This window comes from Aspergillus caelatus, assembly GCF_009193585.1.
Source record: "Aspergillus caelatus strain CBS 763.97 unplaced genomic scaffold BDV27scaffold_294, whole genome shotgun sequence".
Classification (NCBI taxonomy): Eukaryota; Fungi; Ascomycota; class Eurotiomycetes; order Eurotiales; family Aspergillaceae; genus Aspergillus; species Aspergillus caelatus.
In genome coordinates this window covers 14,509-42,263 of record NW_022475557.1, presented here as the reverse complement: position 1 = coordinate 42,263, position 27,755 = coordinate 14,509, and the positions used below count along the sequence as shown (strand labels likewise).

At 46.7% G+C, this 27,755-nt stretch overlaps 10 protein-coding genes across 10 annotated transcripts; 5 read left to right on the top strand and 5 right to left on the bottom strand.

The window, feature by feature from the left end:
• Positions 1 to 1,258: 1,258 nt before the first annotated feature.
• On the top strand, positions 1,259 to 2,325 carry BDV27DRAFT_136892 (uncharacterized protein; the record flags this gene model as incomplete). The annotated part of the gene is made up of 1 exon (XM_032068866.1): positions 1,259 to 2,325. A coding segment is annotated over exon 1 (473 nt), but the record flags the coding sequence as incomplete, so codon positions are not given.
• Positions 2,326 to 4,951: 2,626 nt separating this feature from the next.
• On the top strand, positions 4,952 to 5,399 carry BDV27DRAFT_136891 (uncharacterized protein). Its single transcript, XM_032068865.1, has one exon. It carries the CDS (start codon positions 4,986 to 4,988, stop codon positions 5,253 to 5,255), a length of 270 nt encoding a protein of 89 aa, XP_031922047.1. The 5' UTR covers positions 4,952 to 4,985; the 3' UTR covers positions 5,256 to 5,399.
• Positions 5,400 to 6,560: 1,161 nt separating this feature from the next.
• Positions 6,561 to 8,600, bottom strand: BDV27DRAFT_136889 (putative glycosyl hydrolase). The gene has a single exon (XM_032068864.1). The coding sequence runs from the start codon at positions 8,580 to 8,582 to the stop codon at positions 6,777 to 6,779; it is 1,806 nt and encodes a 601-aa protein (XP_031922046.1). The 5' UTR covers positions 8,583 to 8,600; the 3' UTR covers positions 6,561 to 6,776.
• A 776-nt stretch (positions 8,601 to 9,376) lies between these two features.
• Positions 9,377 to 10,630, bottom strand: BDV27DRAFT_136888 (RBM8 family RNA-binding protein). The gene is made up of 3 exons (XM_032068863.1): positions 10,270 to 10,630; positions 9,591 to 10,159; positions 9,377 to 9,536 (listed from the first exon to the last, which is right to left on the bottom strand). The coding sequence occupies exons 1-2, from the start codon at positions 10,519 to 10,521 to the stop codon at positions 9,929 to 9,931; spliced, it is 483 nt and encodes a 160-aa protein (XP_031922045.1). The 5' UTR covers positions 10,522 to 10,630; the 3' UTR covers positions 9,377 to 9,536; positions 9,591 to 9,928.
• Positions 10,631 to 11,733: 1,103 nt separating this feature from the next.
• On the top strand, positions 11,734 to 12,288 carry BDV27DRAFT_163092 (uncharacterized protein; the record flags this gene model as incomplete). Its single annotated transcript, XM_032073497.1, has 1 exon — positions 11,734 to 12,288. The coding sequence occupies one exon, from the start codon at positions 11,734 to 11,736 to the stop codon at positions 12,286 to 12,288; it is 555 nt and encodes a 184-aa protein (XP_031922044.1).
• A 1,452-nt stretch (positions 12,289 to 13,740) lies between these two features.
• Positions 13,741 to 15,582, bottom strand: BDV27DRAFT_136887 (Bax Inhibitor family protein). Its single transcript, XM_032068862.1, has 2 exons — positions 15,005 to 15,582; positions 13,741 to 14,941 (listed from the first exon to the last, which is right to left on the bottom strand). The coding sequence occupies exons 1-2, from the start codon at positions 15,532 to 15,534 to the stop codon at positions 14,458 to 14,460; spliced, it is 1,014 nt and encodes a 337-aa protein (XP_031922043.1). The 5' UTR covers positions 15,535 to 15,582; the 3' UTR covers positions 13,741 to 14,457.
• A 218-nt stretch (positions 15,583 to 15,800) lies between these two features.
• On the top strand, positions 15,801 to 16,783 carry BDV27DRAFT_60566 (EKC/KEOPS complex subunit CGI121/TPRKB). The gene is made up of 3 exons (XM_032077072.1): positions 15,801 to 16,148; positions 16,210 to 16,332; positions 16,386 to 16,783. Exons 1-3 carry the CDS (start codon positions 15,990 to 15,992, stop codon positions 16,698 to 16,700), a joined length of 597 nt encoding a protein of 198 aa, XP_031922042.1. The 5' UTR covers positions 15,801 to 15,989; the 3' UTR covers positions 16,701 to 16,783.
• A 621-nt stretch (positions 16,784 to 17,404) lies between these two features.
• slx4 lies at positions 17,405 to 19,963 on the top strand (the record flags this gene model as incomplete). The annotated part of the gene is made up of 2 exons (XM_032074904.1): positions 17,405 to 18,263; positions 18,323 to 19,963. Exons 1-2 carry the CDS (start codon positions 17,457 to 17,459, stop codon positions 19,961 to 19,963), a joined length of 2,448 nt encoding a protein of 815 aa, XP_031922041.1. The 5' UTR covers positions 17,405 to 17,456.
• Positions 19,964 to 20,447: 484 nt separating this feature from the next.
• Positions 20,448 to 22,642, bottom strand: BDV27DRAFT_136884 (putative C6 finger domain protein). Its single transcript, XM_032068861.1, has 3 exons — positions 21,677 to 22,642; positions 21,319 to 21,549; positions 20,448 to 21,254 (listed from the first exon to the last, which is right to left on the bottom strand). The coding sequence occupies exons 1-3, from the start codon at positions 22,280 to 22,282 to the stop codon at positions 20,499 to 20,501; spliced, it is 1,593 nt and encodes a 530-aa protein (XP_031922040.1). The 5' UTR covers positions 22,283 to 22,642; the 3' UTR covers positions 20,448 to 20,498.
• An 852-nt stretch (positions 22,643 to 23,494) lies between these two features.
• On the bottom strand, positions 23,495 to 26,543 carry BDV27DRAFT_60552 (cyclic nucleotide-binding domain protein). Its single transcript, XM_032077071.1, has 2 exons — positions 23,997 to 26,543; positions 23,495 to 23,924 (listed from the first exon to the last, which is right to left on the bottom strand). Exons 1-2 carry the CDS (start codon positions 26,409 to 26,411, stop codon positions 23,580 to 23,582), a joined length of 2,760 nt encoding a protein of 919 aa, XP_031922039.1. The 5' UTR covers positions 26,412 to 26,543; the 3' UTR covers positions 23,495 to 23,579.
• Positions 26,544 to 27,755: the final 1,212 nt, after the last annotated feature.

Sequence of the window (27,755 nt, the reverse complement as noted above, 5' to 3'; positions counted from 1 at the left end):
GAGAGGGAGGGATAGAGGGATGAGGGGAGGGTCTGAGGGTGAAAAAAAAAAAAAAAGAAAAAGAAAAAAGCTGCGCGGAGAAAGAGAGTGAGTGAGAGAGACACAGGCAGAGAGACAGGATAAGAGAAACAGGCAGAGGGGAGTCGATTAAAAAAAATTATTAAATCAAATAATAATTTAAAAAAAAATTCAAATCAAATAAAATAATCAATGAAGGAGAGAATCCGTCCAGAGTAGCGGTGGTGAATTTTCCGCTCGTAATAATTCATGAAAGAAAAGGAAAGAGACTAATGACGGATACTATGGAGGTACTTCCAGGAGACACCTATCCGTTGGGCAGTAGCAAGTATCATGATTGTACCTATGATGGAGCTGTACAACGCTGAGGAAGTAGTCACAGTATTGAGTAGTATGATTGCTGAGTCTTGTATTACTTTTCATTTTCTTTTGTTTCTTTTCTTTTTTTTTCTTTTTTCGTTTTTTTTCCCCTTTCTTTCTTTTATTATTTGGTCTCTCTTGCGTGAAGAACTCCTACGTACGTACATCGACCTATTTTGTTTATTTTGTAATTATTAATTTTCCCATAGGGCATGTCCTTTTTCTATCAAATTTTCTGATATTATTATATATATATTTTTTACCTCTATAATACGACGCTGATATTCATACGATCCCTTTCTCCTGATACATGGGTTTCGAAACAAAGTTGGGTGGCTCAAAAGACTCGTGGCCGCCACTGGGAACGATCGTAAACGCAGTTTTTGTGACCTGAAGGTATGGTATGTAATGGTCACGGAAGTATACTAAAACGCCTTAGTATGGTCCATAGTACGTACGTACCTGGGAGGAAGCACAGAGGGTCAGCTAGTAGTGGTAGTATCAAGTATTGATGTTTCGGTGAGGAGCACCTGATTGGGATGGCGTGGTTGGGTGGAGGAGGATTTGACTTGAACCTTTTAGGGGTTCGGTCCCCCTTTAGTTCTTTCTCTTAGTTGGAATTTTTAGTTTCCTTTAGTCTACGTTAGTCTGGTTGCTGGGAGGGTACACTTCCCTCTGTGGTTCGACACTGAGGAACCCCCGTCCCCCTTGAGGGGGGCGAATATCAACCAACCAGCGCCCCTCATCGGTGGAATTCGAGGCTGATCCTCATTCATCCACCGCCAGTATGATGATCCGTGGGCTGAGGGAAAAAAAAAAAAAAAAGACTCCAAGTTTATTAGTGAAGAAGAACAAACACATAACTAGAACAAATTACTACGGAAGAACTCACATTGGATGAACTATCCACCAGGGAACCCATGATGACTATACCTTCTGTCTGTCCCTTGCAATGATATAATCTGTTTGGTTCGCATGCAACCTCACCTGATGGCATGGGTACCGCTTAATATCAACAATCGTACTACTTGACTTGGTAACAGTTAACTATTTGCTCGACTACATCGCGCTATACTTTTATCACGAGTCGATCGTCTTCAAGCCAAATCGCTAAGCGATGGGCATTCCATGGTCCTCGATATTGGGAACGTCCCGATGTGCCGAGGTGATGGATCATACCGCCACGGGGCACGTACTTTTTTACTTCTGCGTATCTACTCCGTAGGTTATGAGGAATTTCATTCTGGAGGCGAACAGAAAAAGAAAAGAAAAGAAAAGAAAAAGCCTCATGAATCATCAAACGTCTCAGGAGGGATACAAAAAAGAAAAGGTCATGCAATGTCGATCGAGCGAAATGCATTTAATTCTCCATCTCTCGAAACCAGCAGACTATGTATGCACTACATGGATCGCTGGTGGATTCCCAGGAAGGCCTGCCAACTTTCCAGGAGAGCCTATGATATCAAACTATATCCAGAGTCCGAAACTCGGTGCCATCGCCCAACACCAGCTGAAACTCCATCCAACAGAACATGTTCCTCGTTCTTCGGCGAAATTCCTCTTCTGTTATCGTCAGGCAAAAAAGCTTACGTTCCTTTTGACTCACAGGTACCTCGCTAGGTAGGCTTGCCCCGTGAAGTACCCAGTACCGACTGGATACTCGAAGCGGGATAGATCCTTACTCGTGTCCACATGGTGTAAAGGTGTCAACCGCCTAGGGTCTAAGCTTGTTAGTCCAACGTTGAACTTTCCCCTTCGGTCCACGAGTCAAACGGCTTGAGAGCAGGACGATCCATTCCCGTGGGTTCGAGAGTTTTCTGGCGGATCGTGTCCGCGAGCGCCTAACCAAGCAGAAAAGCAAACGCGAAAAAAGAGGAGGAAAAAAGGTGAAACCAGGAAAAGGATGTGCAGGAATGCCGATCCACAACCAACACCAATCGTCATCGGGGGGGGGGGGGGCAGGGTGCATTGAAAGAAAGGCCGAATCAGAATACGTCCGATTGCTTTCGCTGATCGTGATTTTGGAAAAGATTAAAGAGTTGACATCATAATCCAGATACGGGGTATTTACCTGCCATTATTTTTATTAAAAAAAAAACAATGAGGATTTATTTTTCATTTTCTTTTGGGGAACATATCGATTGTAGCATCCTTCACCCATGGAACACAGTCACTGATGACTACGGATGGAGACCTACAGAATCCCCAAACCCCGTTTAAGGCTATACTTGGGATCATTATACTAGTAAGGACTCGATAATCTGTATGCAACATCCTGTAGCTATAGTCAGATCTATAATCCCTATTTGACAAGCTAAAAAAAAATTAAATAAATAAATAAATGGAAAAAAGAAAAAGAAGGAAATCCCCCAAAAGGGGAATAAGTCGACCCAAAAGAATGGATGAAAAAACCCTCAATTCAATAATGATGAATAAATTGTCCGAGGACGATAGATGCGATCAATTTAGACGTCTCGGGGAAGAATCCGAAATTTCCACGTAAGGTTTAATAAAAGTCCAAAAGGTCGAAAGGTTAAGTGAGTTCAAGAATTTCTTTATTTGTGCCAATTCTTGCCCGATTGGGGCAGAGACAAGGGCATCCCCTTACTGGTTCTTCGGAGTCCGCCGTACGGGTGGCTTTGGTGCTTAGGTTAAGTTGGTTTTCTTTGCCGCGATGAGGATTTGACGCCCATGACGGCATGGCACGTCATAGGGGACAAGAACAAAAATGTCCCCTAAATTCTATATTCCGTACACTAATCCACAACAATAATGGATATGATTAAACAGTACCCAACGGGGTATGATTCCTATCAACAACTATATTAACGTTTACTTATTGCATTACATTATCGATTGGATCTGTCCGGTGTGTTATGTAGGACCTCGGTGGGTACATTCGTATAGTATGAGTATACTGTGTACTGAGTACATACAGTACATACATACAATACCATTTTTTTACGGGTTGTCCAAAAGTACTGCCCCATTTCCAGTTATTTATTCTCGGCTCCGACTATTTATGGGACTACAGAAGTATATATGGAGGGTCTTTTAAGGGAGTACACGTAGTGATGGAGATTACCTATCTCGAGACTGATAACCTGGCGAGGAAATTGTCGCCACGATCATTGCCTCTATCACTAATTCATCGTTGACGTTCTTCCAAAATTAGGTCGTCCGGTCAATAACTCGCCCGATTAAGATTAATACGATTAACAACTAAACAACCACACCACAAATACTAACAGACTATAAGATAGTTCCTTAATTATGTACCACTATAACAACATCCCAGGATACGAACCAAACCCAAGATCCGACCGCTGAAAAATAAAATAAAAAGATAAAACCCACGATCTTGGAAGTTTAATTGCCGCAAGGCGCAAAAAGGCTTCATGTATCGAAGTTCCCCCCAGTTGACAAGCATCACCGCATACCGTCGGACGGCGGCGATCAGACCAAAGAGCTTTAAGTAGAATAAGAAAGACGGAAAGCAATTGGTCTGAATATTCCCTTCTCCCACATCTTCATGATACACTTCCCCGATCCTACGTACTCAGCCCTCTTCAGAAGAGAAAATAGAAAAGGTAAATAGTATGAACCAACATGAGGCTAAATGTTCATCCAGCCGAATCACGGGTCAGCGTGGAACCAGTGGCAAGTGTTCCTTGAGCGCCTCCTTCCCCCCGCATCCGACGTGAACTGAGCTCGCATGCGTCCACTTTTGACTTGAACTTTGCCGTGGGGGGGCGTCGCGCGCGGATGTGTGTGTGTATGTGTGTCTCTGCGAGTGAGTGTGCTTGTGACCCTCTCTTTTTTTTTTTTTTTTTTTTCCCATTCATCGCTCCAGAATGACAGTTGTCCATTTGACAGCGACAGCAACGGCGGGTTTCTGGTAGCGGAATTCTAATGTCATCCTTCCACGTATGTACATACTTGTGTACATCTAGACTACAATCAAGGAAAAAAGAAAAAAAAACAGCGAACATCATGCTGCTACTATTACTGATTTAGAAAAAGAATAAGAGATCAATGCCTAAGCGCTTTTTGACCTAACCGCTCAAAACGCGAGTATCTGGCTACCCTCACCTTGTATTTTCTTTTCTTTTCTCTCTATCCGCTATCAATCAAGTTCGTTCACCTTGATGGTCAGCATCGTCAGTCCTCCTACTGTCATCGACATGGAACCCCCATCTATTCTATTACATTGATGTCTACTAGTAATCGGTTGACCATACGGTATTGCACATAACGATCGAATACAGTAAAATAACAAGAAGTAAAAAGGTACCGCGCAGTTCCTCCTCCGCGTGACCGACTCCACTGATCTTACGGGAAAATCAGTCAATCAATCAATCAACCCTTCAATCATTCCCGCCACTATGGTTGCGGCCAGAAAGCAACAAGAGAGGCGAAATCAACTTATGAGGATACTCCATAACAAAGAAAAGAAAAAAAAAAAAGGAAATCAAAAATCAAAATAGACCAGATGAGGCTTATTGTCTGATACTAACGACGACATAGAGCCATTGTTACCTTCCTTTTCCTTCTGCCTCGCCCCCCCCCCCCACCGCTTTGCATTTCTACCTAACATAACCTAACCGATGTCAGTTCCAAGTCTTATCATAGGGTCATTTTTAATTTCCGCAGTTCATCCATGGATTCTTTCCTCCATCCCTGACCGAATGACGATGCTAAACGGAACTGTCGATCAGCAAGCAGCGTCCAACGCTGATTTGGCCATTTCCACCATTCCCATTCATGACCCTCATTTCTTTCCTCCACCCCCCAAATTATTCCTTCTCTGCCGTGCTGCTGGGAAGTTTAATATCAGATGTGCTTGTGCTTTGCAAAACTACCATTTGATCACTTGATCGATTTCTCTTCACCGAGTCATCTAACTCTGATCTTGAATTTATCTCGAATTATGAATGACCATGACTCTCTCTCTCTCTCTCTCTCTCTCTCTCTACCTCTACTTAGTACCCAACCAAACCACCCACAACCCTATCACTCCATAGTCTCAACCTTCCCAACATATAAAATAACTCATTAAAAACATCAATGATCAATTATCAAAAAGAAAGAGAGAAAAGAAAAGAAAGAACAAGATAAACGCTCCGGCACTAGTGGCATGTGGCTTCAAGCCATACCCATCGATTTGAACCCAAGAACCCGAACTAGGGGAAACCTTGGCACGGCATTTTAATCCCCCCCCTTTTTTTTTTTTTTTCTCTTCCCCTTCCATTTTTCCATTCCCTGATTTTCCCACCTTAAAATGGGTTTCTCCGGAGAACTGGGACGGTGACGGAGGTTTTTATTTTATTTTTTTTTATTTTTTTTTATTTTTTATTTTTTTTGTTTGTTGACTAGGGCTTTAAATTTTTACGGATCGTAGGGTTGGTTTTAAGTGGGGACTCTGGGGAAATCGATAGGTTGGTTTCGGCGTGACTAGTGGTCACTACATACTTACTACTACTCTTATGTACTCTCCCCTGTAGGTAGTAAGTACGTAGGTAGGTACATATGTACATACTTAGTGAGGTAATTGTGTGTGGTGTGTGATGTACTGTATGTCCCCTTGGGATGATGAATGGTCAAAGAAAGGTCTTGTTGTTGTCCTGCCTATACAGCGAAGATGCCCGTTCGGAATTCAAGATGGGGGTTATTTTGGGTTCGGCCGAGTGCATTGACAGACCGTCAAGTAGGGGAGGGAAGCCTAGAGAGGTATGTACATACTACATACTGCCCAGGTAGGGTGGTCGTTCATACATGCCTAAAGGGTTTTACCACTTACTTCATAACCCGTTCAAATCCCGTACTTTTACCCGGTTGAATGACTGCGACTCTGCAGCATTAACCCTTGCCCCGGAACACCAGTGTGCTTCCGATATGCAGAAGGGATGGGTATGTATGTCCGATCATCGATCCCGGTTGTTGGGACGGCCTCGTGTGTTCTGAATACATCATCCTACTGCCTTCACAGGAGGGGAATTCGTCTACCTTGCTTGAATACTAGTAAAGTTTGTCCGACAAGAGACCTGGTGATCAAAGAGAACCCGTTTGACCGGTCTACGTGAGCAAGGTAACGGGAGTCTTGTCTCCCTTGATCCTAGACCAGGTGGCCTAAGCTACCCCCAAATGTAACAGGAAGAATGCAAAAAAAGAAAAAAGACAAAAAAAAGTATACATTGGACCAATACTAGCAAGGCAATGATCATGGCATCGTTACTTCCGATAGAACCAATCCTTACGTTGGCTACGCTGGCCAACTCCATCAACGCCGGGCCATATAACTCAGACCAAACGCCAAAACATAACCAATCGTAAGAATGCTCCCAAAGAATTTATACAACGCAACACACGGAAAAATGACTCCCATCCAGTGGCCAAATTTAGGCAGCACTGGGATGAGATGCGCTCAGTTTCCACTGGTACAAGGCTCGCAGGACAGCTACACCTCCAGATTGCGTCTCCACAGTCCTCCCGCGGCCTCGGTCGTTATAGTCCGTCTGATGCAGCCCAAGAGCAATTGCATCACCAGTGGAACGTGTCTGCCCAGGTGCATATGCGGGGTATACTGGTCTCTCCACTCCAAATCTGAAATCTCCGGATGAACGGGATGTCCCATGAAGTGGCTGAGAGCCTTGTTCGTGGTCGCCATAGTTCCGATAGTCAACCGCATCCGGGGGTAGAGGGCTTTCGTAGGTGACAGCGTGATCAGTTTCACCGTATCGTCTGCCCCACCACATGCCAAACTTGCCGTCCTTGTCTCGAGTCATCAGAGCGGCCTCGGCATTGTGCTCGATCCAAGGCCGATATTTGCGGCACTGTGCTTGATGCCAATCATGGATGTACTCCCAGTCGCTGCCTGGTTCCGTCGTCTGGTTTGCACTCGCCAGGAAGCGTTCCTCTTGCGGGCGGATGGGACGACAGAATTCTGCTAGATGATTGAAGAAGATACCTTTGAATGTTTGTCCATCTTGAGAACAGCTGCCCCCAGAGTCGCATGCCTCCTCCAAAACGCCTCCACGGCCGAGGCCGGCCCATTTCTTACTTTTCTTGTTGTGCCACCCTGTAGCATCTATAACGTTGCGGACAAGTTCATGCCCATCGTATAAGTACTGCCACGAAGCAGTGGCCAGCCAGAGGCCCCTCAGCCCGCTGAGGATCACTCCTTGATTATACGTGTATACCATCTTATTCAGGATGTCACACTTGCGGGTGCCGGGCTCTTCAGCGCTCTTCCACCCGCTGATATGGAAACCATCCCCATAAAGTCCCCCGATCCCCGTCATATGCGAGGCGTTGAGCCATTTGTACCCCTCGATCGCAGCCTGCAGATGAGCGGGGTGGTGAGGATAACCATCCGACCATATCTGATCGTCAACACTGTTTGGTACGAAAGGTGAGTCAATCACATCACCTGGGAAATAGAGATACATCCCAATGCTAGCCGATATATACAGCTCGTTCGTTATGGCGTTCTTATAAGGCGTTAAACGCGGGTTCCAAATCATTCCTCCTTCGCAGAGGGAGATATCCCACCCACCGGACGCAAGTCCATAGAAGAGCCTCGCTCTATGAGCAGCCGGGGTACGGAACTGAGCCCCATGCCAGTAGTGTTTCCTGGTTAGGTTGGACCCCGAAGGCCCGTCAAAGTGCAAGTCTGAGTGCAATACCTGCAGCTTGAGGTTCTCTAACCAACCCAGCACAACCCACAGCATATCGTCATAGGCCTGGTTTCTCACTGCAAAGGCATCTTCACCAAAATAGAACGCTACGGTCTGGTCAAAGAAGTGGTTGATCAGGTTCTCAAAGGATAAAGAGCGATGGTTGACAGCTGAGACATCGGCATCTGACAAAATACTAGACGAAGCATCTTCCGTGGAGGATGACAATGATGCGACTGAGGCCGAGAGATGCGTACCGATCACAGCAGCAGTCCAATCGATACTAGAGGGCCAAGTACCTTGCCATAGCTCAAAGTAACTGTTCTGCATCACATTCAGGGCGTGAAGCAAATCTTGCAGCGTGCGGCCGACAGATTCGCTAGGCTCGGGGGGCGATTCCAAGGGAGGCAGGCTCGATTGCCTTGACGGTGAATCGGCTGGTGCATCAAGCACGAGTGGTGCCTCCGGAGGTGGCCCAAGTATGTCTTGCGACCGCAGCGCCAGCGCATGGGTACGACATAGAAGCATAAATATGCAAATGAGTCTAAGGATATGTGAGAATGCAGCCATGGTTCCTGTATTCTATATATGTCCGGTCTTCTTTGAAACTCCCGGTGCTAAAAAGACCAATTGTAAAGTGGTTAATTTAATGAAGGGAACTTCCAACTGACAGGGGGTCCTCGACTTGAGGAAACCCCCACCAATTAAAGATGCTTTCCAATGCAAGATAAAGAAACCCTTGAACGGGTGGACGAGAACTTCAGATTGTAAAGGAAAGGAGGAGCGCGTCCTGCGATCAATTGAGTGAAGAGAGAAGTATGAAATTTAAACCATGTTCTCCCAGTTGTACGACGAGGGCGCCCTCATCATAGTTGAGGAAGTCGCGGGGGCAGTGCGGGGGTTAAGTTTGCACTTAAAAACTTCGCGGAAGGTCCAGCGGGAACCAAGCCGGCGCTTTTATACCCTAACTGGTCCTTCTCTGGAATGCGTGCCGTCTTTGGAAACCCGGTTAGGGTAAGTAGTACTTCTGATTGTTTCTACTCACACAGTACACGATTAATTGAAATCTTTTCTGGTTCAACTGCCTTCGATAAAGAAAAAAGACTCTCTCAAAACCCTTGTTGTTCCTTCATATGGTGTCACGCGCCCTTGAGAACCAGATCATGAGTCCCTACGCAGTCTTCTGATATCGTCTTCGTATTCCAATTGAAATGCTTAATGAAACAGTAGCTTAACTTTACAGGATCAGCAGACCTTCTAACTCGATATGCTAGTTGCAACTACAACCCAATTCTCAAAAAAAAAAAAAAAAAAAAATGTGTGTCGCGGTTGCGCTAACACAGAAGTATGGAGCTAAAAGCAAGCAAATTAAGACAAAAGCTGCACGGATCATTGCATATCATGCGTTATCACGCGGAATCAACTATTAGTCAACTTTTTGGATATCCTAGTAATGCGAAATCATACTAATTGGAGCTTTTTCTATCCTCAATGTTAGCAAGCGATTGGGTATCTTCCTGAAGTGCGTGGTCGTACCGGATTGCTATTAGATCATGACGCCAGCATGTATCTCTTTGGATAACCATCCCCGTCAGACAACGACCCTATGAAGGCCCCACAAGAGATAATGCTGGCCGGAAGCACATTCACCCTAGTAATCAATGCCTATCGAAGCGGTGCGTAGAAGTCGAAACCAGAACCAACGTCTTCATGATTCTCAACCGTGGCATAACCTTCTCATGAAAAAAAAAAAACCGACGCAGGTGAACTGGGACATGTGGAAAACAGAAAGAGAAACTATGCCGGGGCTATAACACGCCACATATTCCGGAAATAGTAGAAGGGGTCTGCAGAACCAATCTGAATGACATAGCTTACTCCCTCTCATCAGCGCCGGGGCTGCGACTCCTCTCGCGACTCCTGCTGCGGCCCCGTCCACCACGACCACCGCCTCTTTGCCCACCAGCCTTGCCTTTGTTCGAGGGAGGCGGCCGGACGAATGCATAGTCAACTTGAATTGTCTGATCGAGCAACTTGGTCCCGTTCAAGTTCTTGACGGCTTCTGTAGCTTCGGGCAGAGTAGAATATTCGATCAAGGCGTATCCCTGTGGCAATGTACAATCAATATCTCGTCATATCCATTTCGATAACTGCCACAGCAATAAACCGGTGACGAAACCAAACCAAAGCAAAATCCAGGTAAATATCAACCCACCTTCACATAACCCGTCCGGCGATCAAGGTTCAAGTTGAAGTTTTTAATCTCTCCATACTCGGCAAACAGATCGGTCACATCTTCCTCTGAGGCTTCTTCGTGGATGTTGGTGGCGATCACAATCCATCCTTCGATACTGCGCACTGCAACGGCCCCGGCCTGGGTTCGTGGCTCGAAGCCGCCGCCAGATTGCGCCGGGGCTTCCTCCTGCTCATGCGAAACTGGCGGGTCTACTTCCATTTCTCCGGACATGGTGGCGTTAGAGGGAATGAGGATTGATAAAGGTTTATATATCGAAAAGGCTGCCACGAGAAAAGAAACACAAAGCGAGTTCCGGCTCGACGAAATCGTTCACAGTGTCTGGGGGTCGCGAGATGCTTGGGAGCAATCATTCATTGTCGGAGGTTAGCTCGCGGTGTGCTTATGTAAGCGCGCGTTATCAGCCCTGGTCGATGGGAACTATGGCTAGAACACAACAGCAATATGCTTCTATAACCTATGGTCAGTAAAGAAGAATACTCAATTCTCTCGGAAATAAAGAATGTTATAGGCTAAATAGAAACCTAAGTGGGCGATAAGGAACGCGCTTGACCTGGCCAGAGACCCCCTATATGGGTTCTAAGCAAAATGTACCATGTAGCACATTCTCAATATCCATTGTATGTAGGATAAACAAAGATTCAAACAGTATACAACCACATTGTGAGACACTATAACTGCGTATTTGCTGTGTTAGATAGAATAAATAAAGCAGCGGCTAGATTTAGGAGAATAAAGCCCTCCAGAACATTGCTAGCAGGAAGCCGTACAATAGCACGCTTGGCCTTGGTAGCTCAGAATACTCAGTAAAAATCAGTTGAATATCAAATGCTTTAGTAGTACCATCATAAATACTAATGTGTGTAGCTTTTGTTCTTCAGGCAAAGTCAATACAGCCCTTGGTTACTGAATAAAACATACTAGTACTTGGTAAAAACGGCAAATGAAGATGAATAGAGTGCATTGTTGCGAAGGCTCTAGTCCTCATTCACTAGAGGCCAACGGTGTCGTCCTATATCCAGTCTCTTGTAAGCAATGAATTGGTGAATAAAAGCTCGCTACCCTTCACTTGACCTATTTTGTGTTCCTACTCTAGTAACCCCATCACAGAATGCGCTGTTTTACAAAGATCATCTTCATGGCAGTATCTTCTTGTGCAAGAGAAAAGACACTCTGTTGAGGTCATCATAGTCCTAAACCGAAAATGCGCTGGTAAGGTTTGAATCATTGTCAGTCAAGATGTCCAAGCTCTGATAAGCTCTCTTTTGCACGTCTAGTGACGATCCAAAATGTGGCTGTCAGCCTTACCCCAGGAAGAACAGAAAGGTTGAGATAGTCTTATATGGTGACCAGCCTGGCCAATTTCGTCTACTCAATCAGCAAGGCTCTAGTATCGATGTGATCTTTGACCCAATCGGAAACGCCATGATCTTGCGCGAGATAATCAATGACCCCGCGAGGAAGTATACGTTTTGGAATTTTAGTGTGCAACTCGATGCTGCAAACTTGCATTTCATGAATCTAGAAGGGCTCATCGATGGCTCTCTGATAGTCACTGTTCGGATAAGAAGCTCAGCTTGTGCCTTGAAAGGTAGCATGATATCGGTGAAGGAGAAGATTTCTGGATTCGCGCCTCCTTATCTCGAAAGTAAATTGTACAACGTCCTTTATTTGTGCGACTGGTCGCGGCAAACCCTTCAGTTATTCCTCCCGGAAGAGAGGCTGGTTGAATGGAAAACAGTGGCATTGATTCTCAAATCCTTCGGAAGAATCACGGCAGACCAGTGGTCTGATATGGTGTGGATGAAGGATAGGCCATCTGTTGCGGGTCTGAATTGGAGGGCCATTGAGAAGGATATCAAGATTTACAAGTACAGATTGGCCGAGCTGAAAGCTAAGGGGAAGCAGACATGCGCTATCGGTAAAGAAAACGATATCACCTTATTGCAACAGGACTCTGCTATTGCCGGACATATTTAGATATGGCGTCTCACAAGTTAAATCATTGTCTCGAGCCGTCTATGCATGTGTCCTAGAAACCAATCCATATGACTTCTGGCCTAGGGCTACTAAGTATGTACATTAGGCTTACGGACAGAATTGTCACGAGATAACCATCCACAAAACCGATGGATCGAAGAGCATCGGGAAATCGTCATAACTCTTTAGAGTCGTTGTAAGATATTTGCTTCACAATTTTCTTGCTTTTGAATGAAAATTCAAAGGCGGACCATATATTGTGTGCAACACCCTCCCCTGCATATTGCAGACAACCGTCTACAACTTCCTTCCCACCTCATCCCCCCCCCCCAATCATCTGTTGCGAAATGATATTTGCGCAGAAATTAACACACTGGCTCTGCTATGCTTCAGCCCTCAATCTGCTCTCACCAGGTATCGCAGCAGACACAAGAGCCTGGAAGTCACGATCCATCTGCCAGGTCATGACAGACCGCTTTGCGCGCATAGATGGATCTACGACTCATGCCTGTAATATCAACTTTACTATGTTTACCCCTTTTGAAAGATCCGAAGTACTTCAACTCAGACTGCAAGATTACAGACTATAATGACTATCCTCTTGCTTAGAAGTGCTGAGCGGGAGATGACATTATTTCTCTCCCAGATTTGAAAACAGAGGATAAGATAGTCTAGACTATGTTGGAGAAGTGGATCAAGGAGACGACGACGACATACTCAATCGACGCAGCAAAACATGTAACTCCAGAATTCCTACCACTATTCCAAAAAGCGACAGGAGAAGCATTCGACAAGTCTGTGGAGAGAATCTGCGGCTACCAGGACCATTTAACAAACGTTCCCAACTATCCCACCTACTTCTCCATGCTGTATGCCTTTACAAGAGGGAATACCAGCTCCCTACCGGATCAAGTGGAAATCATGATGCACAATTGTCGTGATGTGACAACATTGACTACATCCTCGGAGAATCATGATATTGCTCGATTTGTTAGCTTCAAAAAAGACATGAATTTAAGTCTCTGCAAAATACATTCAAACTATCACCCCCACACTCTGAAATGGACCAACCACGCCTTAGCTCACCAAAAATGTCGTTGCCTTCACAATCCTCTTTGATGGCATCCCAATGGTATACCAAGGCCAAGAGCAACACTTCTCCGGTGCTATCGATACAGGGAACCAACAGCGGTGCCTACGCCACCAGGATAGTGAACGGGTAACAACCATTGTCTATCGTCATTGGTGTCTTGACCTACAACAAGTACAAAGTCAATAATATGGGTGAGCTTAAGCTTCCTATGGATAAAGGGGAGCCTCAGGTGGTTTCCCCGACTAATCTTATGCATGAGTGGGCTTTGTGGGTATGAGTGGCTAATATGTCTTCGGAGAACTTTAGGAAGCGGCCTACGAATGATTCTGTTTCTGGTGGGATGGCTCGCTGGGGAACTGGGCGGATGATGGGGTCTGTTTTGGTTTCTTTGGCAATGGTATGTGTGGTTGCTTTTGTGCTGTGAGCTGTGGTATGGACAGTAACGACTATATTCTTGTCTAAGACTATTGTTTGGAAGCTTCATTCCAGCTCGGATGTGTACAAGTGTGATTTGCATGTACATGTATTTCGATTCGAGCGAGAAAGTGGCTTCTATATAGAAAGTAAACGACCATGCTATTTCGAGTTGGTGTAGTGGAGGATGAGCTACGTAAAACCTAAGGAACCCTGGGAATTCTCCTTTTCTGTTTCTTTGCAAATAAAAAATTTTATTCTTCAAGTGGAGCGGAGATATTACTTCCAACTCTAGACGTCTGAAATGAGACCCAGATATTTTTGCTGTGACTTTATGCCAACTTGATTATAAAATCAGGTTGCCGACCCTGCGATTCAGCAGGAGTGGCTAAGTATGTCTCACAGAACGAGTTATACATGTGAGGCGGGAGATGAGCAGCCACCAAGCAGCTATCCCATGCGAATATAATACATAAAGAAGTCAACGAATTGCGAAAAAGGCGAGACCGAATTGAATTCACTTTCCTCCAAGATCATCTCCCAGTGTCATGGCTTCTGGTTGTCGAGTGAGATGAAACTGACGTTTCATTTCGTGTCGTTTGTGGCCTTGTCGCCGATCAAGGTTTGACCAGTTTATTTAAGACGTGGCTTGACGCATTAGCTTATTTCCGGTTGTTGCGCTGCATGGCCAAAATCTGGACCATACGGATGAAGATGTTGATGAAGTCAAGCTCAAGGCTGATACTCTCGTTGACGACATCCCTCCGGATAAGGCCCCTCTGGGCCATACGAGAGTGGTGCAGGACCTTCTGCACATCGTAGAGAGTGAAACCACCGAAGACAGCAAGACCTCCATACAGCCAGATCTTCTCAGACCACATCAAAGTGCGGGTGGCGGTAGCGGGGAGGACAAGAGGAGCGAGACCAGAAAGAGCGACGATAGTCACACCGGCGAGCAGGGGAGCACCAAGGTACAGGTACTTGTCCTGCTTAGCAGTAGCACCGACGAAAGCAATAGATCCCATCATTCCAACAGTGTAAAGACCAGCACGAGCAAGTAGAGCGGGGTGCATGAACATCAAGGGCGAGAGGAGGGCCGCCTGAGTGACGTTGAAAGCGGTCCAGAGACCGTACTTAGCCAAGTAGCTGGGTGTCTGTTAGCCGGGTTTCCCGCAACATAGGTCATACAGATAGGAGAAAAATACTTACTTGTCGGGAGAAGTGTAGTAAGTGCCATACATAGTTCCGATGCTTCCAACCAGGCCTAGACCAGCGACAAGCCAAGGGTTCATGGCCATCAAACGGTAAGACCATCCGTTCATGTGCATAGCCCTAGCGGCAATACCGATAATAGCAATACCAAGTCCAGTGTGCATAAAAGTCTCGTTCAGATAACTACGTTCGTAGGGAGCCATGCCTCCATCCTCTCTAGTTTCGCGGTTGAAGATCATGTTGGTCGCCAGGATTGTTCCACCAACGATGGCGGCGCCATACAGCAGTCGCTGAGTGAGATTGCCACCCTGAGCGGCATCGTAGGTAGGTTGCATGTAAGTACGACGGAAGGCATTCTGAAAGGTCTGTCTAGATTTCGCGAAGATGGAGGAGGTGGCCGGACCGAGAGGCTTAGATTGGGATGGCTTAAAAGGTGAGTTGTGGAAGAATCGAGCAGTGTTGGCAGTTTTAGGGACTTGACGAAGCGCCGTTGGAACGGCGAAAGGACGCCGTAAGAAGAACGCCATGGTTAGAATGGGATGACGAAGTTGATGGTTGATGATGGCGGTTTAGCGTCGAAGGAGATGGCAGCTATTTAAAAGCCGCGGGCCGGTGATATCAGCCTTTCGCCCTTTTCCGGATTAGGCGTGTTTGCTCCCGAACCTCTTGCATGTTTGCTCCTCTTCCTGGCGCTACGGCTACCCGAAAGTTCGAGAAGTGCAATCACGTGTGACTCATGGCTTAGTAACGAGGCGTTCGGCGATAACTAGTTTCCATTCTCCGGTACTATCATAGTGGGGGAGGGGGAAAAGAGCTGCAGTTTTGCCGATACGGACATTGCATATCACCGATTTTCTTATTCCCTTGATCACCATTGCAGAGTGTGGAAGTGGAACTACCTTCGTCAATTGACCTGATTCTCAGCATCTACAGCTCCATCGTCGGCTTTTAGAGTGCCAGTGCACATAACTCTCAGCCCACCATGTCCTCAACATTAGAAACCATAAACCTGCCCCATCTCCCTTCTACTATGCCTGTGCATGTAGCTGTCTACCGTGATGTCCAGAATGCTCCTTTTCTCCGGCAGCAGCTCATATCCGGGAACTCGGACTTTGAATATGCGTTCATTGATGCAAGCATGGTATGGCATTGATGTCAAGAAAGCTCGCTAAAGAAACCAAGACCCTGACCACAATATGCAGGTTCTTTCGAGAGCGCACGTTTCGTCCGCAATTTTCAGGGCCGTAAATGACTATCTCAATGAGCGTCTCAAGTCTCGTAATGTCCACTCGGAGGTTGTTTTCTCTTTTAGCCCCACGAACAATGTAGGTTGATTTGTAGCTCATAATTCGATGCCTCAGGAGCTAACAGTTTGCAGATTGCCGACTCCTTCCGGAAATTCGGTATCAGCGATTCTACGAAAGATCTGTTGGTGGTGAAGGTGTCTGTAACGCCGGAAATTACCCATGATTCAGTAGCGGCACACCTGGCGCAATTTGTTGAAGGCTCACCTGTGCCCTTCAATGACGAGACTCTGTCTGAGATCGCGGATATTGCCAAAATAAAGAAGGCCTACAAGTTAGGAGCATTACCTTCTGCTCCTGCGGGTCAAGTAAATGGTGCTGGCAGCAATGATAATATGCGACTCGAAAATTCCATTATCGGTGCAATTGCCCTGCGAGGAGCGACTTGATTGCTTGGTGTTCTCCAAGTTCCCACGTCAACCTGGACTCCATCTAAATGACCTCGAATCGAGCGACTTCCAATACAACAGGCTCCATCTTGCCTGGTTGACTTCTTTCGGTGAGACTCTATGGGCCATAGTACTAAGCGTATGCGGCCAAACTTAGATTAGTGGATGAGTACTCCACCAAAAACACAAGTTCTCAGCTCTCGCTCCTTCAGCACAGGCGCGAATGACGCTATGGCTCTGAACAACATACATGATCAAATATGGTATTATCAGTGGCTGAATGATGTGTCGCCTCGAAACGCCTATTCATGGTATATACTACACGACGCTGAGAACCGATTCCCCAATACTGTGGCTTAGTATTTAACGAACATTATTCAAGAATATACTAAATTCTAAACCATCCTTCAATGGCAGCTCCTAATATCAGCCCCTCGTAGATCAAATACAAACGATTGCAAACATTCGCTGTAAGGAAACAGGGATCACGATCGGTTGCCCTGCCCACTGATAAATAATTCCTAAAGCGGTAATTTAGCAACGTGTGCCAAGACGAACCCGTTCAAATGATTCTCTCTTCAACAATTACTCGACAACTTGACATACACTTCAAATGCCACTGCCGACATAGATCTCTATTGAAAGAGAAAGAGAATACGGAGAATTTGCGCGAGCTTCATAAAGCTTCATATTGGTGGATTATCCGCGACCATGTCAATCGCTTATTCCTTCAACTAATTACCTTGACTCGCCATCATGAACGCCGCAGCGGACGTTATCGTCCTCTCTTCATCCCCAGATCCCATTCCCAACCGTTCTTCAGTACAGCCTGCCCATGATCCCGTGAAGCTGTTCGATTTGTCCCCGCCAAGTGCATCTCCATCTCCGGTACGATCACCATCAGAGTTGTTCCAACTTCCTACACGTTCCAGGTTTTTCGAGCTTGAAACCCCGTCACGGAATAAAGAAAATAAGACACCCAAGGAACCACCAGTCAGAAAGACCAGCGCCACTTCGAATTCAAGAAACGCTTCCTCAGAGGATAGGCCCAAGCGGAAGGGGAGGAAGCCCGCAAGCGAGTCGCAGACGGTACGTGTTGGCCAGGGACCGGGTGGCCTAGCACAAGAGAGCGCGCCGAAGAAAACTACAGGTGCCAGGAAGAAGCGCGCAGATAATCAGGTCAAGTGTGGGAAAACTGCGAACAAAACTATAACAGGGAGGGTCGCGAAGTCTGGCAATGCGCTGGCTAAACCGCACCAAGAGAAGGTTATGGATGTGTCGACTCCGAAGGGTTTGTCGGAAACGAAGTCTGCCAGTGAGGTCGTTGATCTGGGAAGCGATGGACTGCAATTGGAAGCTGCTGTGAAGCGGAGAATGGATTGGACGCCCACTAAGGATACCCTTGCGCAAACGGTAGAGTTGAGTCAAGAGGAGGTTGCAGAAGCCAACTCCAAAAGTTTTGGTAGTCTGCTATCTGAGTACGGTTTCAATGATGTTTCTTCAGCTCGCAGTGATGTCAGGAATTTTGGAGACGATGGTCCAACGAAGCGTAGACGTATAGAGGTATGGCTTGTATTATCCTTGTCGCACGGTGTTTCAGGCTAATACTTATCTTCGAGCAGCTCGTGGATTCTAGGTTATTTGGTCCATCGAAGCAAGCATTGCATGATATCGATGATATAAGCATTAGAAAAGATAGCCAGCAAAAACAGCCAGAGGCCAAACAGAAACCGAAGAAACAGACTAAGAAATTCACGACACTTACGGCTCGTGTGACAGCGAGTTATCTCAATGATTCCCATGAGGGATCGGATTCGTCAAGCAAGGAAACCACTACTTCTCGAGAAAATGCTGCAACTGCAAGAACAAAGGCCTCAAAAAGCAAAGGAAAAGCTACTTCAAAACCTAAGGAGCCTGAATTCATAGTTCTTTCACCCGAAGCAGCTGCAAAGTCGCTAGAAAACCAGGAACCCATATTTGGAACTTGTAGTCAGTTAGAGCGAGAGGATTCTCCGACCTCGCTAAAGGAGCTACAGGCAGCCATCAGTGAGTCGGAGAGGTACGCTGTGGCAGAGCCTTCTCCATTGAGTTCAACACTATACTCAACACCCACATCCCGTTTTACTACTGCAAGAGGCCTATGGTCTGTTGCAGCCAGAGATCTAGAAGGGTCATTGATTCGCCAAACGGAAGTTGTGGAACTGTTGGATACACCTGAGCCTGCTAAGATGACGACCTCGACCACCGATAACCGTAATGAAAAGGCCTTGGAGGATGCAGCTGTTGTCACTCTTAGAGAACCGTTTAATCTTCCCAGGAGCGAGGCACCTAGACTCAAAGCTATTCCAGCTGCGAGAAAAGAGCCATCCCCAGCGCCTGGTTTGCCCACGACAAAAGCTAGTGATAAATCTAGGAAAATCACCTCGCAAGATCCTGAGCCACAACCTGAAATGCCGCATTACAGCGGCTTCACCGATGCCGAATTATCGAAACAGGTCGCCTCGTACGGCTTCAAGCCGATGAAGAACCGAAAGAAGATAATCGAACTTCTCGAAAAATGCTGGGAGTCCAAGCATGGTAAAAGCGTAACCTCAGAAACCCGAGCTAGCACGCAAACCGCATCTACAGAGCCAACTCGCGAACTCGCCTCTTCCGAACCCAAGACATCTCAGAAACAGCCACGCAAACAAATCACTTCACGAAAGACAACCACAAAGTCCAAAATAAACCCCGACTCAAACGCACTTTCAAAACCAAAGTCCAGAAAAACACCATCAAAAAGCAACGCTCTTAAAGCCCCAAACACTCAATTAAAACCAGCCCAAGCACCATCAACACAGTCCTTCATCAACGTCGAAGAAATAGAAGACTCAGAAGAAGAAACCCTACCTTCACCCTCCCGAGTCCTGAACCGATATACACACCAACCTTCAGAAACCAGACAAGTCTTACCCATCTCAGAAACACTATGTAGCCCATCCCGTACCAACAAGTCAACGACTAAGAACAACGCAACCCTCAATCAGGAACAACCCGACTTAGCTGACCAAATCCTCAAGGCCATGCACGCACAACCAGCTGGAACGCCTAGTCGTCCGAGCTGGCACGAGAAGATCCTCATGTACGACCCCATTATCCTAGAGGATTTTGCCACCTGGTTGAACACCGAGGGCCTAGGCCTTATTGGTGAGGATCGGGAAGTCGGTGCTGGTTTCTTGAGAAAATGGTGTGAGGGTCGAGGGATTTGCTGTTGCTATCGATGAACTTTCGTGCGCAGCAATGATCAAAAATATCATACCTTATCATTCACGCGTCTTTTTACGATTTTGTCTTTTTGGAAGCCAATATACTGCATTGGGTACGTTGTTTGGGGCGTATGGCAACTAAGCAGTTCCTTTAATGTGGAGGGTGTATGAGAATTTTCTGGAGTTTGGGGTATCTATTATTGGAAATACCCTTTTTAGATTACATACTTGTTTATGAAACACAATGGCCTACGCAACTAAATATGACCTAGTTTACTGCGTTTTCGGATAGATTTATTTGTAGTTTTGAGATTTCGAACGATACTAGTTTTTTCTTATTCTCAACAGACCAACTAGTAATATACAAATAACCATCGGTCTAAGACCTCAAAACTAATTTGTACAGCAAGAAGCATAGTAGAAGAAATAAGTATAAGCGATGTAAAATGAAAGAAAGATCCAGGAGACCATTAGAACCACCCCCCCCACCCCCCCTTCCCAACCCCCGGCTCTAGATAATGCGAGAGAGACACCACATCACTCTAGTCCAGACTCACTCCTCATATAATTCGGTGTCTTCTGCTGGCTGTTGCAAATTAGAAGAGACCTCCTCAGTCTGCGGGTTTTCATAGACGTAGGATGAGTCAGTTTTAACCTGATGAGCCCCCTGGGCAATGACCTGTGCAGGGGAAGAAGCATAGTAATCCATCTGGTTGCTATGGAGCTGTTGGGTCTGTAACGGCGCAGAATATTGCGAAGCCAAGGATGACATAGGCGGAATCCCTTGGCCCAGTGGAGTATTGAAGAAACTATAGGGCAGGGTGGGAAGTCCGTGAGGCATTCCATCCATCTGGTCGTCGAGGGGTTGAGGAATCTGCTCACAGTAAGAATTGACAGCTGTGTCTTGGTGGAGGTGAGTATCTGGTTGAAGACGGCCAAATTGGGAGTAATTAGTCAGTGAAGCAGGCCCTACACCATTCTGCTGCGGAGGATAGCCAGGAGCCGTTTGTGACGAGCCACTAGCAACAGTGCCTAGGCCAGGGTGATGGTTCGATTGATTGGGGCCCAAGCTCCCAGCTGCCGGAACTTGCGCAGTGCCTTTCCCGCCGTAGTTCCTGCGGTACTCTGTGCCTCCAAGGGTTTGCCAAGAGCCATAGGGGGTAGCTAAGGTCGGCAGAGGGGGAAACTGATTATTTCCCCGAGAATAATTTGCTCGGAAATTGTCTCTTGCAGGAAAGTTGGGGAGACGAGCACTAGGAGGTTTTAGGCCATGTTTTGGCCATGCATCTTTGGTGACCCATGTTTTCCACTGGAAGAAAGAGATTGAAATGTTAGCATGTCGATATGCGATAGGGAGTGGTGCTCGTGCTCACATCATCGAGTTGTTTTTTCAGCTCCTCGATTTCATTCCTGTATTTCTGTTCGCGCCTTTTAAGCCCCTCAAGCTCCTCTTGCAGTGTTTGGATTCTTTCTTCCTGGTCCTTGCTTAATCCACGATAATGAGTGACTTCAGTCGATGCATTCGTTTCGCCGCACCATGAGTTTGTCTTGACACAGTTTGAACATTCCGTGTCCTTATCACTGTTGCATCTCGACTTGAATAGCTATTGTTCAGGGAGTCAGTAGGACAATGATAATAACATGGCGTCTAGATGCCGTCCAACAGTGAGACGGAAGATGAACTGGGTCCTTCTTGAAAGAATGAAATGCAAGTTCGATTGGCGTACTTACTCTGCAGAAATCACAAGCTGTAGGCGCTCTTGTGAGAGGCTCACGCTTTTTGAATTGCTCCTCTGAAGGGACCGGGCCCTTTCGGTATTTTGCTTCCATCGCTTTCTCATGCTTCTCCTTTGCCTCTGCCCATTCGGCCATCATGTTATCTTTTCTTTTGTGGTGATTAGTGAGGTATGCATCTCTCCAATCCTTTTTACCTCTACTTAGCGTAGGTACATGATTCTTCCGGGCTTTCTTCTTTGGTGGCTTCTGCGCAGTTTGTTGAGCTGTAGCATCTTCCGATCCTTGTGTGGCCTCCGACGTAGCCCTTGAGGAATCGGCAGCTCCCAAAGCAGTATTTATAGCGCCATCGCGATCTTCAACTAGAGGTCTGGGGATGGTGGTTGTTGAGATTTCCTCAGGAACAATTGTAGCAGAAGGTATCTCAGCAGTCTCAACCTGCTGCGAGATTATCTGTTCGATTAGTTCAGGGTTCTGGGGGCTAAGCTGTATGTTTTCGAAGAGTAACGCGTCGTCAACAGTATCTCCAGCATTGGGTATCAACAATTCGTTATTGTCGTAGCCTTCAAGGGCAGCCTCGTCAAAACTCCGTTTGTTAGACATTTCAATCGGTGGGCAGTCCCAATTTGAAAAGGTGATAGGACAGCAACTGGGAACTATCGGCACTTGAAAGAGTACGATACCCAGAGCTGGTGGAAGATGCAGCGTAGCTTAAGTACAGATGGCAGGGGGTACTATAGGTAAGAGCAGTACATGTAGTACACAGGATATCACCGTATATTTATGTTGATCTCTGGGGTTTTCGGTTCCCGCCTTTCTCGGTGAAGATCCCATTATCGATGCATTCCAAAGGACATGGACAAACAGTATAAAATGTACACTGTCATATAGGGCGTTCGCTGCGGAGGGCAATATAGTGGGATCAATGACTTTCACGTAGCCGCAAGATTTGAATGACATTGTTCGACATGGGTCACTTGTGTAGGAAGTGGAACGTATGCGCAAGAGTATGTGTCAAAGGCATTGTAGGATGATCTGAAACTGTACATTCCTGTATTTCATCAACGGATGGTCCGGTCTTCCATAGGGTGAAAGGAGCCAATGTTTCTCTTACCGCATTCAATAGTTGGGTCTGTGGCCCTTTGTTGCCGTACAAAGCCGTCTTTCGCAAAGAGAGGAAGAGCCTGGTTGACAAAGCGCAGAACTATCGATCATTGTAATATTATGGAAATCTCCAAGTCCTTAAGTCTTCGGTTGCGTATAGTCGAGCGATGTGGTGCATAAGCGGCGGTTCTATTCGAATACGCAAATATCTCCAATTTTTCCAAGAGAGAGCAGAAGCGAGAGAGAATGAAACGAGAAAATAGCGAAGATGATTCTAAGATACATATAGAAACGTTCCAAGAAAACCAGAGATTGATCAGCTCCCACCATGCAATGTAAAACGAAGCTGATCCTGGAGCAATTTATGCTGCCAAATGCCCTTCCCTTCAGAGTAAAACTCCTGCCATGCCGATATTAACGTCGACAGAAATCGTGGAAAGCATCCCGATCGAGAACAATGACACAAGGGTGGAGGAAACGAAGCGAGACAAGTGCGCCCTGCACCAGCGCAAATCAAGAGACCCGTGACGGTCATCAATCATGATAAGGTGAGAAACTGAAGGCCGTGAAGAAGGAAAACAACTCCTGGGAACAGAACACCGAGGTAGACCAAGTGAATGCGGCATGAGGGAAAAATATAACGAAAGAAAAGTAAATATTAAACAATAAGTTTTCGGATGTGTGAGATGATATAGGAGCCAACTAGTAGTAAAGTGACCCAGGCCGACAAGGCCATCCTATTGCGCAGCAACAAACGATGTGGAGCCCATACTGATGGGCTAGAATTGTGCGGTAGTCATCGAAATACTTTACCATTTTGAGCCACTGTCTCAAAACTGATCTTGTTCTGATATTTCGATTGTCCGCCATCTTCGAGCCAGGGCGTGAGGTTCTTGCACTGGCTGACATCAAACGACTCCAGCTGGTTACAGCCGTCAGCCACTGCCTCTACCCCCGCGCCAGTCACTCGAACGCAGCCACGAACCGATAGTCGCTTCAGGTGCAAAAGATGAAGGCCAATGCTGCGCAGCGAAGGGTCGGAGATTGCAGAACCACAAAAAGACATATTCAAATAAGTCAACTGAGAACACTGAAGAGCAAGGACCTCTGTTGCTGTATCTGATAATGCACAACAAAATGACTGTTCAAAGGTTAGTGGATATTTATATCTCTTTGCGATAAACTCGACGAAAGTTGGAGCCTGACGCCTTACCAGATCCAATTCCTGTAGCTGCTTAGCAGCGTTGGTCAAATAAACAATAGCTTGGTCAGTCAAATAGGTGCAGTCGGCTAAACAAAGCTTCCGCAGATTGGTGAATCGCGCGTTCCCCCAATATTGGAAACCTTGGTCTGTGATAGAGGTGCAGCGTGTCAAGTCCATTTGTTCAATCCTGTGAGCAGCATGGGACGCAATATGGTGCATTGACCGGTCGGTGACGTGTTTACAGTATGAAAGCGTCAATTTCGTCAGCTTGGGGCAACCGAAGACAGCACCAGTCGTGGTTTGCATGGTGGGCTTAAGGACCCCTTTACTCGTCTTCACAGGTTCATCTTTGTGTTGGCCAGGCATGACCCAACCAATAATCCGAGCCAAGAGCGTGTCCCCGACTTTCCGGCAGTTGCTCAAGTCCACCTCTTGCAGTCCATTTGCGGTGCTCGCCATGTCAAGGATGGCGGATGCAGTGACGTCCCACACACTTTTCATCTTCCACGCGGCGACGTTGGAGCCGCATGTGGCAGCCAATTTATTGAATCCCTCATCGGTGATATGAAAGCAATTGCTGATATCAACAGAGCGGGGCCTATTCCCAACGAATGGACATATGATTTTCACTAACACGTCATCGGTAATTTGTCGATTATACATGCTTAGGTCCAGATCATGCAGCAGATCTGTGGATGTATTGATGATCTCTGACCAATGTAGAGAGACTGCCCGTACTCGAAAAAGATGATGAAGTTCTAGATGGTTGAAAATCCTTACCAAGATATTATCAGGAAACACGCCGCGATTCACTTTGTGCGAATCGCGCTGCGTTTTGAGGGTTGTCGACACAGCGGCCTCGGGCAGCGTGAGAAACGACGAGCTTGTCGATCGTGGTTCAGATGGTGGTGACGGCCGTTGCTGTTCCCCGGAGACCTCCTCTGGCGTCAACGGAGCGACGGATCCGCGTCTACTTTTCAATCGGACCTTGTCTAAGCCGACATTGAGAAATGGATCTGGATCCGAGGGACGTAATACGGCCTGGTCGTCTGCCTTGTTGGTATGCGGGCCATCCAGTTCAGTTTCCGTGAGTGTGAGGAGGGGCATCGACCGGCGTCGCGAGGCGCTGACTTTAAAGTTGCTATCTCCAACGAATTGTCCAACACTGTCCGCTTCAGCCATTACGACATCGCCATCAGCTGCCGATTGCAGCCGCTCTTTGGCAGTTTTCTCCACCTGCTCCCGAACATCATGGGGGCACTTCTCCCAAAACTCGGCAAGGACGTCACCGCTAATCATAAGGCACTCAACCGCATTGATAGTACGCACTGTTGCAGTCCTGCGGGGTGCTAGAGAAAGACTTACGACCTCACCAAAGTACTGTCCTGCTTTTAGCCGCGCTTTCACTTCAAAGCCCGGGTGTTCAATGGTGTTCGGCACGGAGTGCGAGGCATCCTCTGAGTGTGTACGTTCCGTCAATACTTCAACTTCGCCACGAACGATAAAGTAGATCTCCCGCCCTTGGGAGTCCTGCTTGATAATGTCGGTGAACGGAGGATACGACCGGGGTTGGGCGTTAAGGCCTAAGAAATGAAGGATGTCCCCTGGTAGACCGGCGAATAGAGGTAATTCTTTGAGTAAAAGACGCACGTTAACAAGTCCGTTGGCGAGTGCGCTCGAAGAAACTCCATCCGCTAACCCAGGGCTGGGAGATTTGCGTTTCTTGTTGACCGACTTCCGGTTCAACGCCGTGCCCTCTTGCTCCGCAAGAGACATGTCCTTAGAGAAAGTTTCTCTCAGCCGTTTATTCCCTCTGCGGGATATAATATCATCCACTGGAGGCGCGGATGTCTCCTTCTTCTTCTTCTCCAAGAGCATCAGCCTTTCTTGGGCTTCATCTCGGATGGCTTGCTCCACATCTGGGAAGTGAGGCAGGATATTTCTAAAGTCTTCCTTCGTTAAGACGATCAGCAGACATCTGGAGCGAGCGATAATGGTGGCGGTCCGCGGACGATCCATCAGCACGCCTATTTCACCAAAGAAAGCGCCTGGCTCAAGATCTACATATACACTCTCGCCATCGCGCGAAGTAACGGAGACTGCACCCCGGACCAGCCAATATATCGCCTTGGCCTCGTCCCCTTCCGTCAAAATATAATCATTGGCTTGATTGAGTTGAGGGCGCAGATGTCGTCCCACCGCGTTCAAAAACGACTCTGGAGTAGATTGAAACAATGGGAACGAGCGCAATCGGTCGACCAAATCCAACGGAAGAGCTTGAATATGAGAGAAGGCTAGGGGAGAAGGGCGGACCGGGCGATTGGGATTCATGACCGAGTCGAATGAATGAATTAACGAGACCGTATCAGACACCGGCGCGAGGGCTTTGGTCGAGCCTCCGCCGGACCTGCCATGGCGCCGCATGATGAACTAGTTGCGTTCCTCTTAGAAGCGTCTAACAGAATGAGGGATGGAGAGATGGAAAAGGTTCGAGAGTTTCCAGAGGTAGCATATAGTGTATATTTTTTTTTCCGGCAAGCAATCCACGGACCGATGACGTCGACGAGAATTGTTTGGGAGGGGATCACGGGAGAGCTTCAGAATGGCATCTTCGGTCCACGGGGAGGGCGGGGAGGAAAAGAACGGAACCGTTTCGTCGTTGGGGGAGGTTTAAAGAGAGCCAAATGAATTATCCGAGACCCCGGAGAGTTTGAGACGACAATAGGACACAAGCCGAAAGTCCACGGAAATTCTGGAAGAAATAGCTAAAAGTGAACATAATGGTTAGAGAGACAGCAACCCACAGACCAGACAGAGAGCTTTCCGCCGAATACTAATTCATGAAAGCGGGGAATGGGATCACCGAATAGATGCTGCGGTTGAGCTCCACCGCGAACTTGAACTTTCCGCCTACCAGCAAAATAAAAAGAACTAAACCAACTCGAGCCAAGTGGTGCCCGCCTTATCAATTGGGATTCCCTCCGCTCTTTTGACGTGCTTCTTGTGTTGCACCCTCTGCTGTTCAGTGAGGATTCACCACTAGAAAAAAGAACCAGAAATTTATACCAATATTGGTAGGCCCCGTGAAAAAAAAAAAAGAAAGAAAGAAAGAAAAAAGAAAAAAAAATTAGGGAAAAGAAAAAGAAAAGAAGGGGTAAAAAGGAGAAAAAGGAGAGAAAACTAAAAGACTGGTGTGTTTCTTTTCCTTAGCATTATGTCCCCAGTCAGCGGAGATGGAGGGAGGTGTCGTGATAGGGAAAAGGAAAACCAGAATACATACATTTACGCGACAAAAGTTGAGCTGGTGTTAGTGGGGGATCTTCACCACCGAAACACTACCTTAGAGACACTGATTCGCAATTATGGAGTTCCTTGACAAATCACCAGAATATAAGAATATTTCTCTAGCTTGTGCCCCTCTCAATTGCAAGCACTGAGTGAGGTAGTTAGTCTGATGTACCCAACAAACTATAAGAGAAGAAAACTGGATGAAGGGGAAGTAGGAGAGAACTGAGAAATTTTGGGTAGGGATCTTTATTAAACTTCAGCTGGACGCAGTAGGGAACAGGGAACTAGTAACACAGAGAGGTACGTACATTTACAGTCTACAGTGTCGGTTGGGGCCAGTGAGAATAGATGCATGCTGAAGATCGTCACCCAACCCATAAAACCCCAAAATCATTGGGCCATTTCGCCTATGCTGGCTTTACGTCGATTGAACAGCAGTTTGCTTGCTTTGCTTCGTGCATTTAAGGCATGCATCGCTAA

What these genes read in the sequence shown, in the direction of transcription:
- BDV27DRAFT_136884 (XM_032068861.1), bottom strand. Translation starts at nt 22,282, where the DNA reads ATGTCTAACAAACGGAGTTTTGACGAGGCTGCCCTTGAAGGCTACGAC. An exon ending in CAGCTTGTGATTTCTGCAGA is followed by an intron (nt 21,550 to 21,676) that starts GTAAGTACGCCA and finishes CCTGAACAATAG; the next exon opens with CTATTCAAGTCGAGATGCAA. An exon ending in TGAAAAAACAACTCGATGAT is followed by an intron (nt 21,255 to 21,318) that starts GTGAGCACGAGC and finishes TCTTTCTTCCAG; the next exon opens with TGGAAAACATGGGTCACCAA.
- BDV27DRAFT_60566 (XM_032077072.1), top strand. Translation starts at nt 15,990, where the DNA reads ATGTCCTCAACATTAGAAACCATAAACCTGCCCCATCTCCCTTCTACT. An exon ending in CGTTCATTGATGCAAGCATG is followed by an intron (nt 16,149 to 16,209) that starts GTATGGCATTGA and finishes CACAATATGCAG; the next exon opens with GTTCTTTCGAGAGCGCACGT. An exon ending in CTTTTAGCCCCACGAACAAT is followed by an intron (nt 16,333 to 16,385) that starts GTAGGTTGATTT and finishes AACAGTTTGCAG; the next exon opens with ATTGCCGACTCCTTCCGGAA.
- BDV27DRAFT_136888 (XM_032068863.1), bottom strand. Translation starts at nt 10,521, where the DNA reads ATGTCCGGAGAAATGGAAGTAGACCCGCCAGTTTCGCATGAGCAGGAG. An exon ending in GCCGGACGGGTTATGTGAAG is followed by an intron (nt 10,160 to 10,269) that starts GTGGGTTGATAT and finishes ACATTGCCACAG; the next exon opens with GGATACGCCTTGATCGAATA.
- BDV27DRAFT_60552 (XM_032077071.1), bottom strand. Translation starts at nt 26,411, where the DNA reads ATGCGGCGCCATGGCAGGTCCGGCGGAGGCTCGACCAAAGCCCTCGCG. An exon ending in AGCTACAGGAATTGGATCTG is followed by an intron (nt 23,925 to 23,996) that starts GTAAGGCGTCAG and finishes ACCTTTGAACAG; the next exon opens with TCATTTTGTTGTGCATTATC.
- BDV27DRAFT_136891 (XM_032068865.1), top strand. Translation starts at nt 4,986, where the DNA reads ATGTCAGTTCCAAGTCTTATCATAGGGTCATTTTTAATTTCCGCAGTT.
- BDV27DRAFT_136887 (XM_032068862.1), bottom strand. Translation starts at nt 15,534, where the DNA reads ATGGCGTTCTTCTTACGGCGTCCTTTCGCCGTTCCAACGGCGCTTCGT. An exon ending in TACTACACTTCTCCCGACAA is followed by an intron (nt 14,942 to 15,004) that starts GTAAGTATTTTT and finishes ACAGACACCCAG; the next exon opens with CTACTTGGCTAAGTACGGTC.
- BDV27DRAFT_136889 (XM_032068864.1), bottom strand. Translation starts at nt 8,582, where the DNA reads ATGCTTCTATGTCGTACCCATGCGCTGGCGCTGCGGTCGCAAGACATA.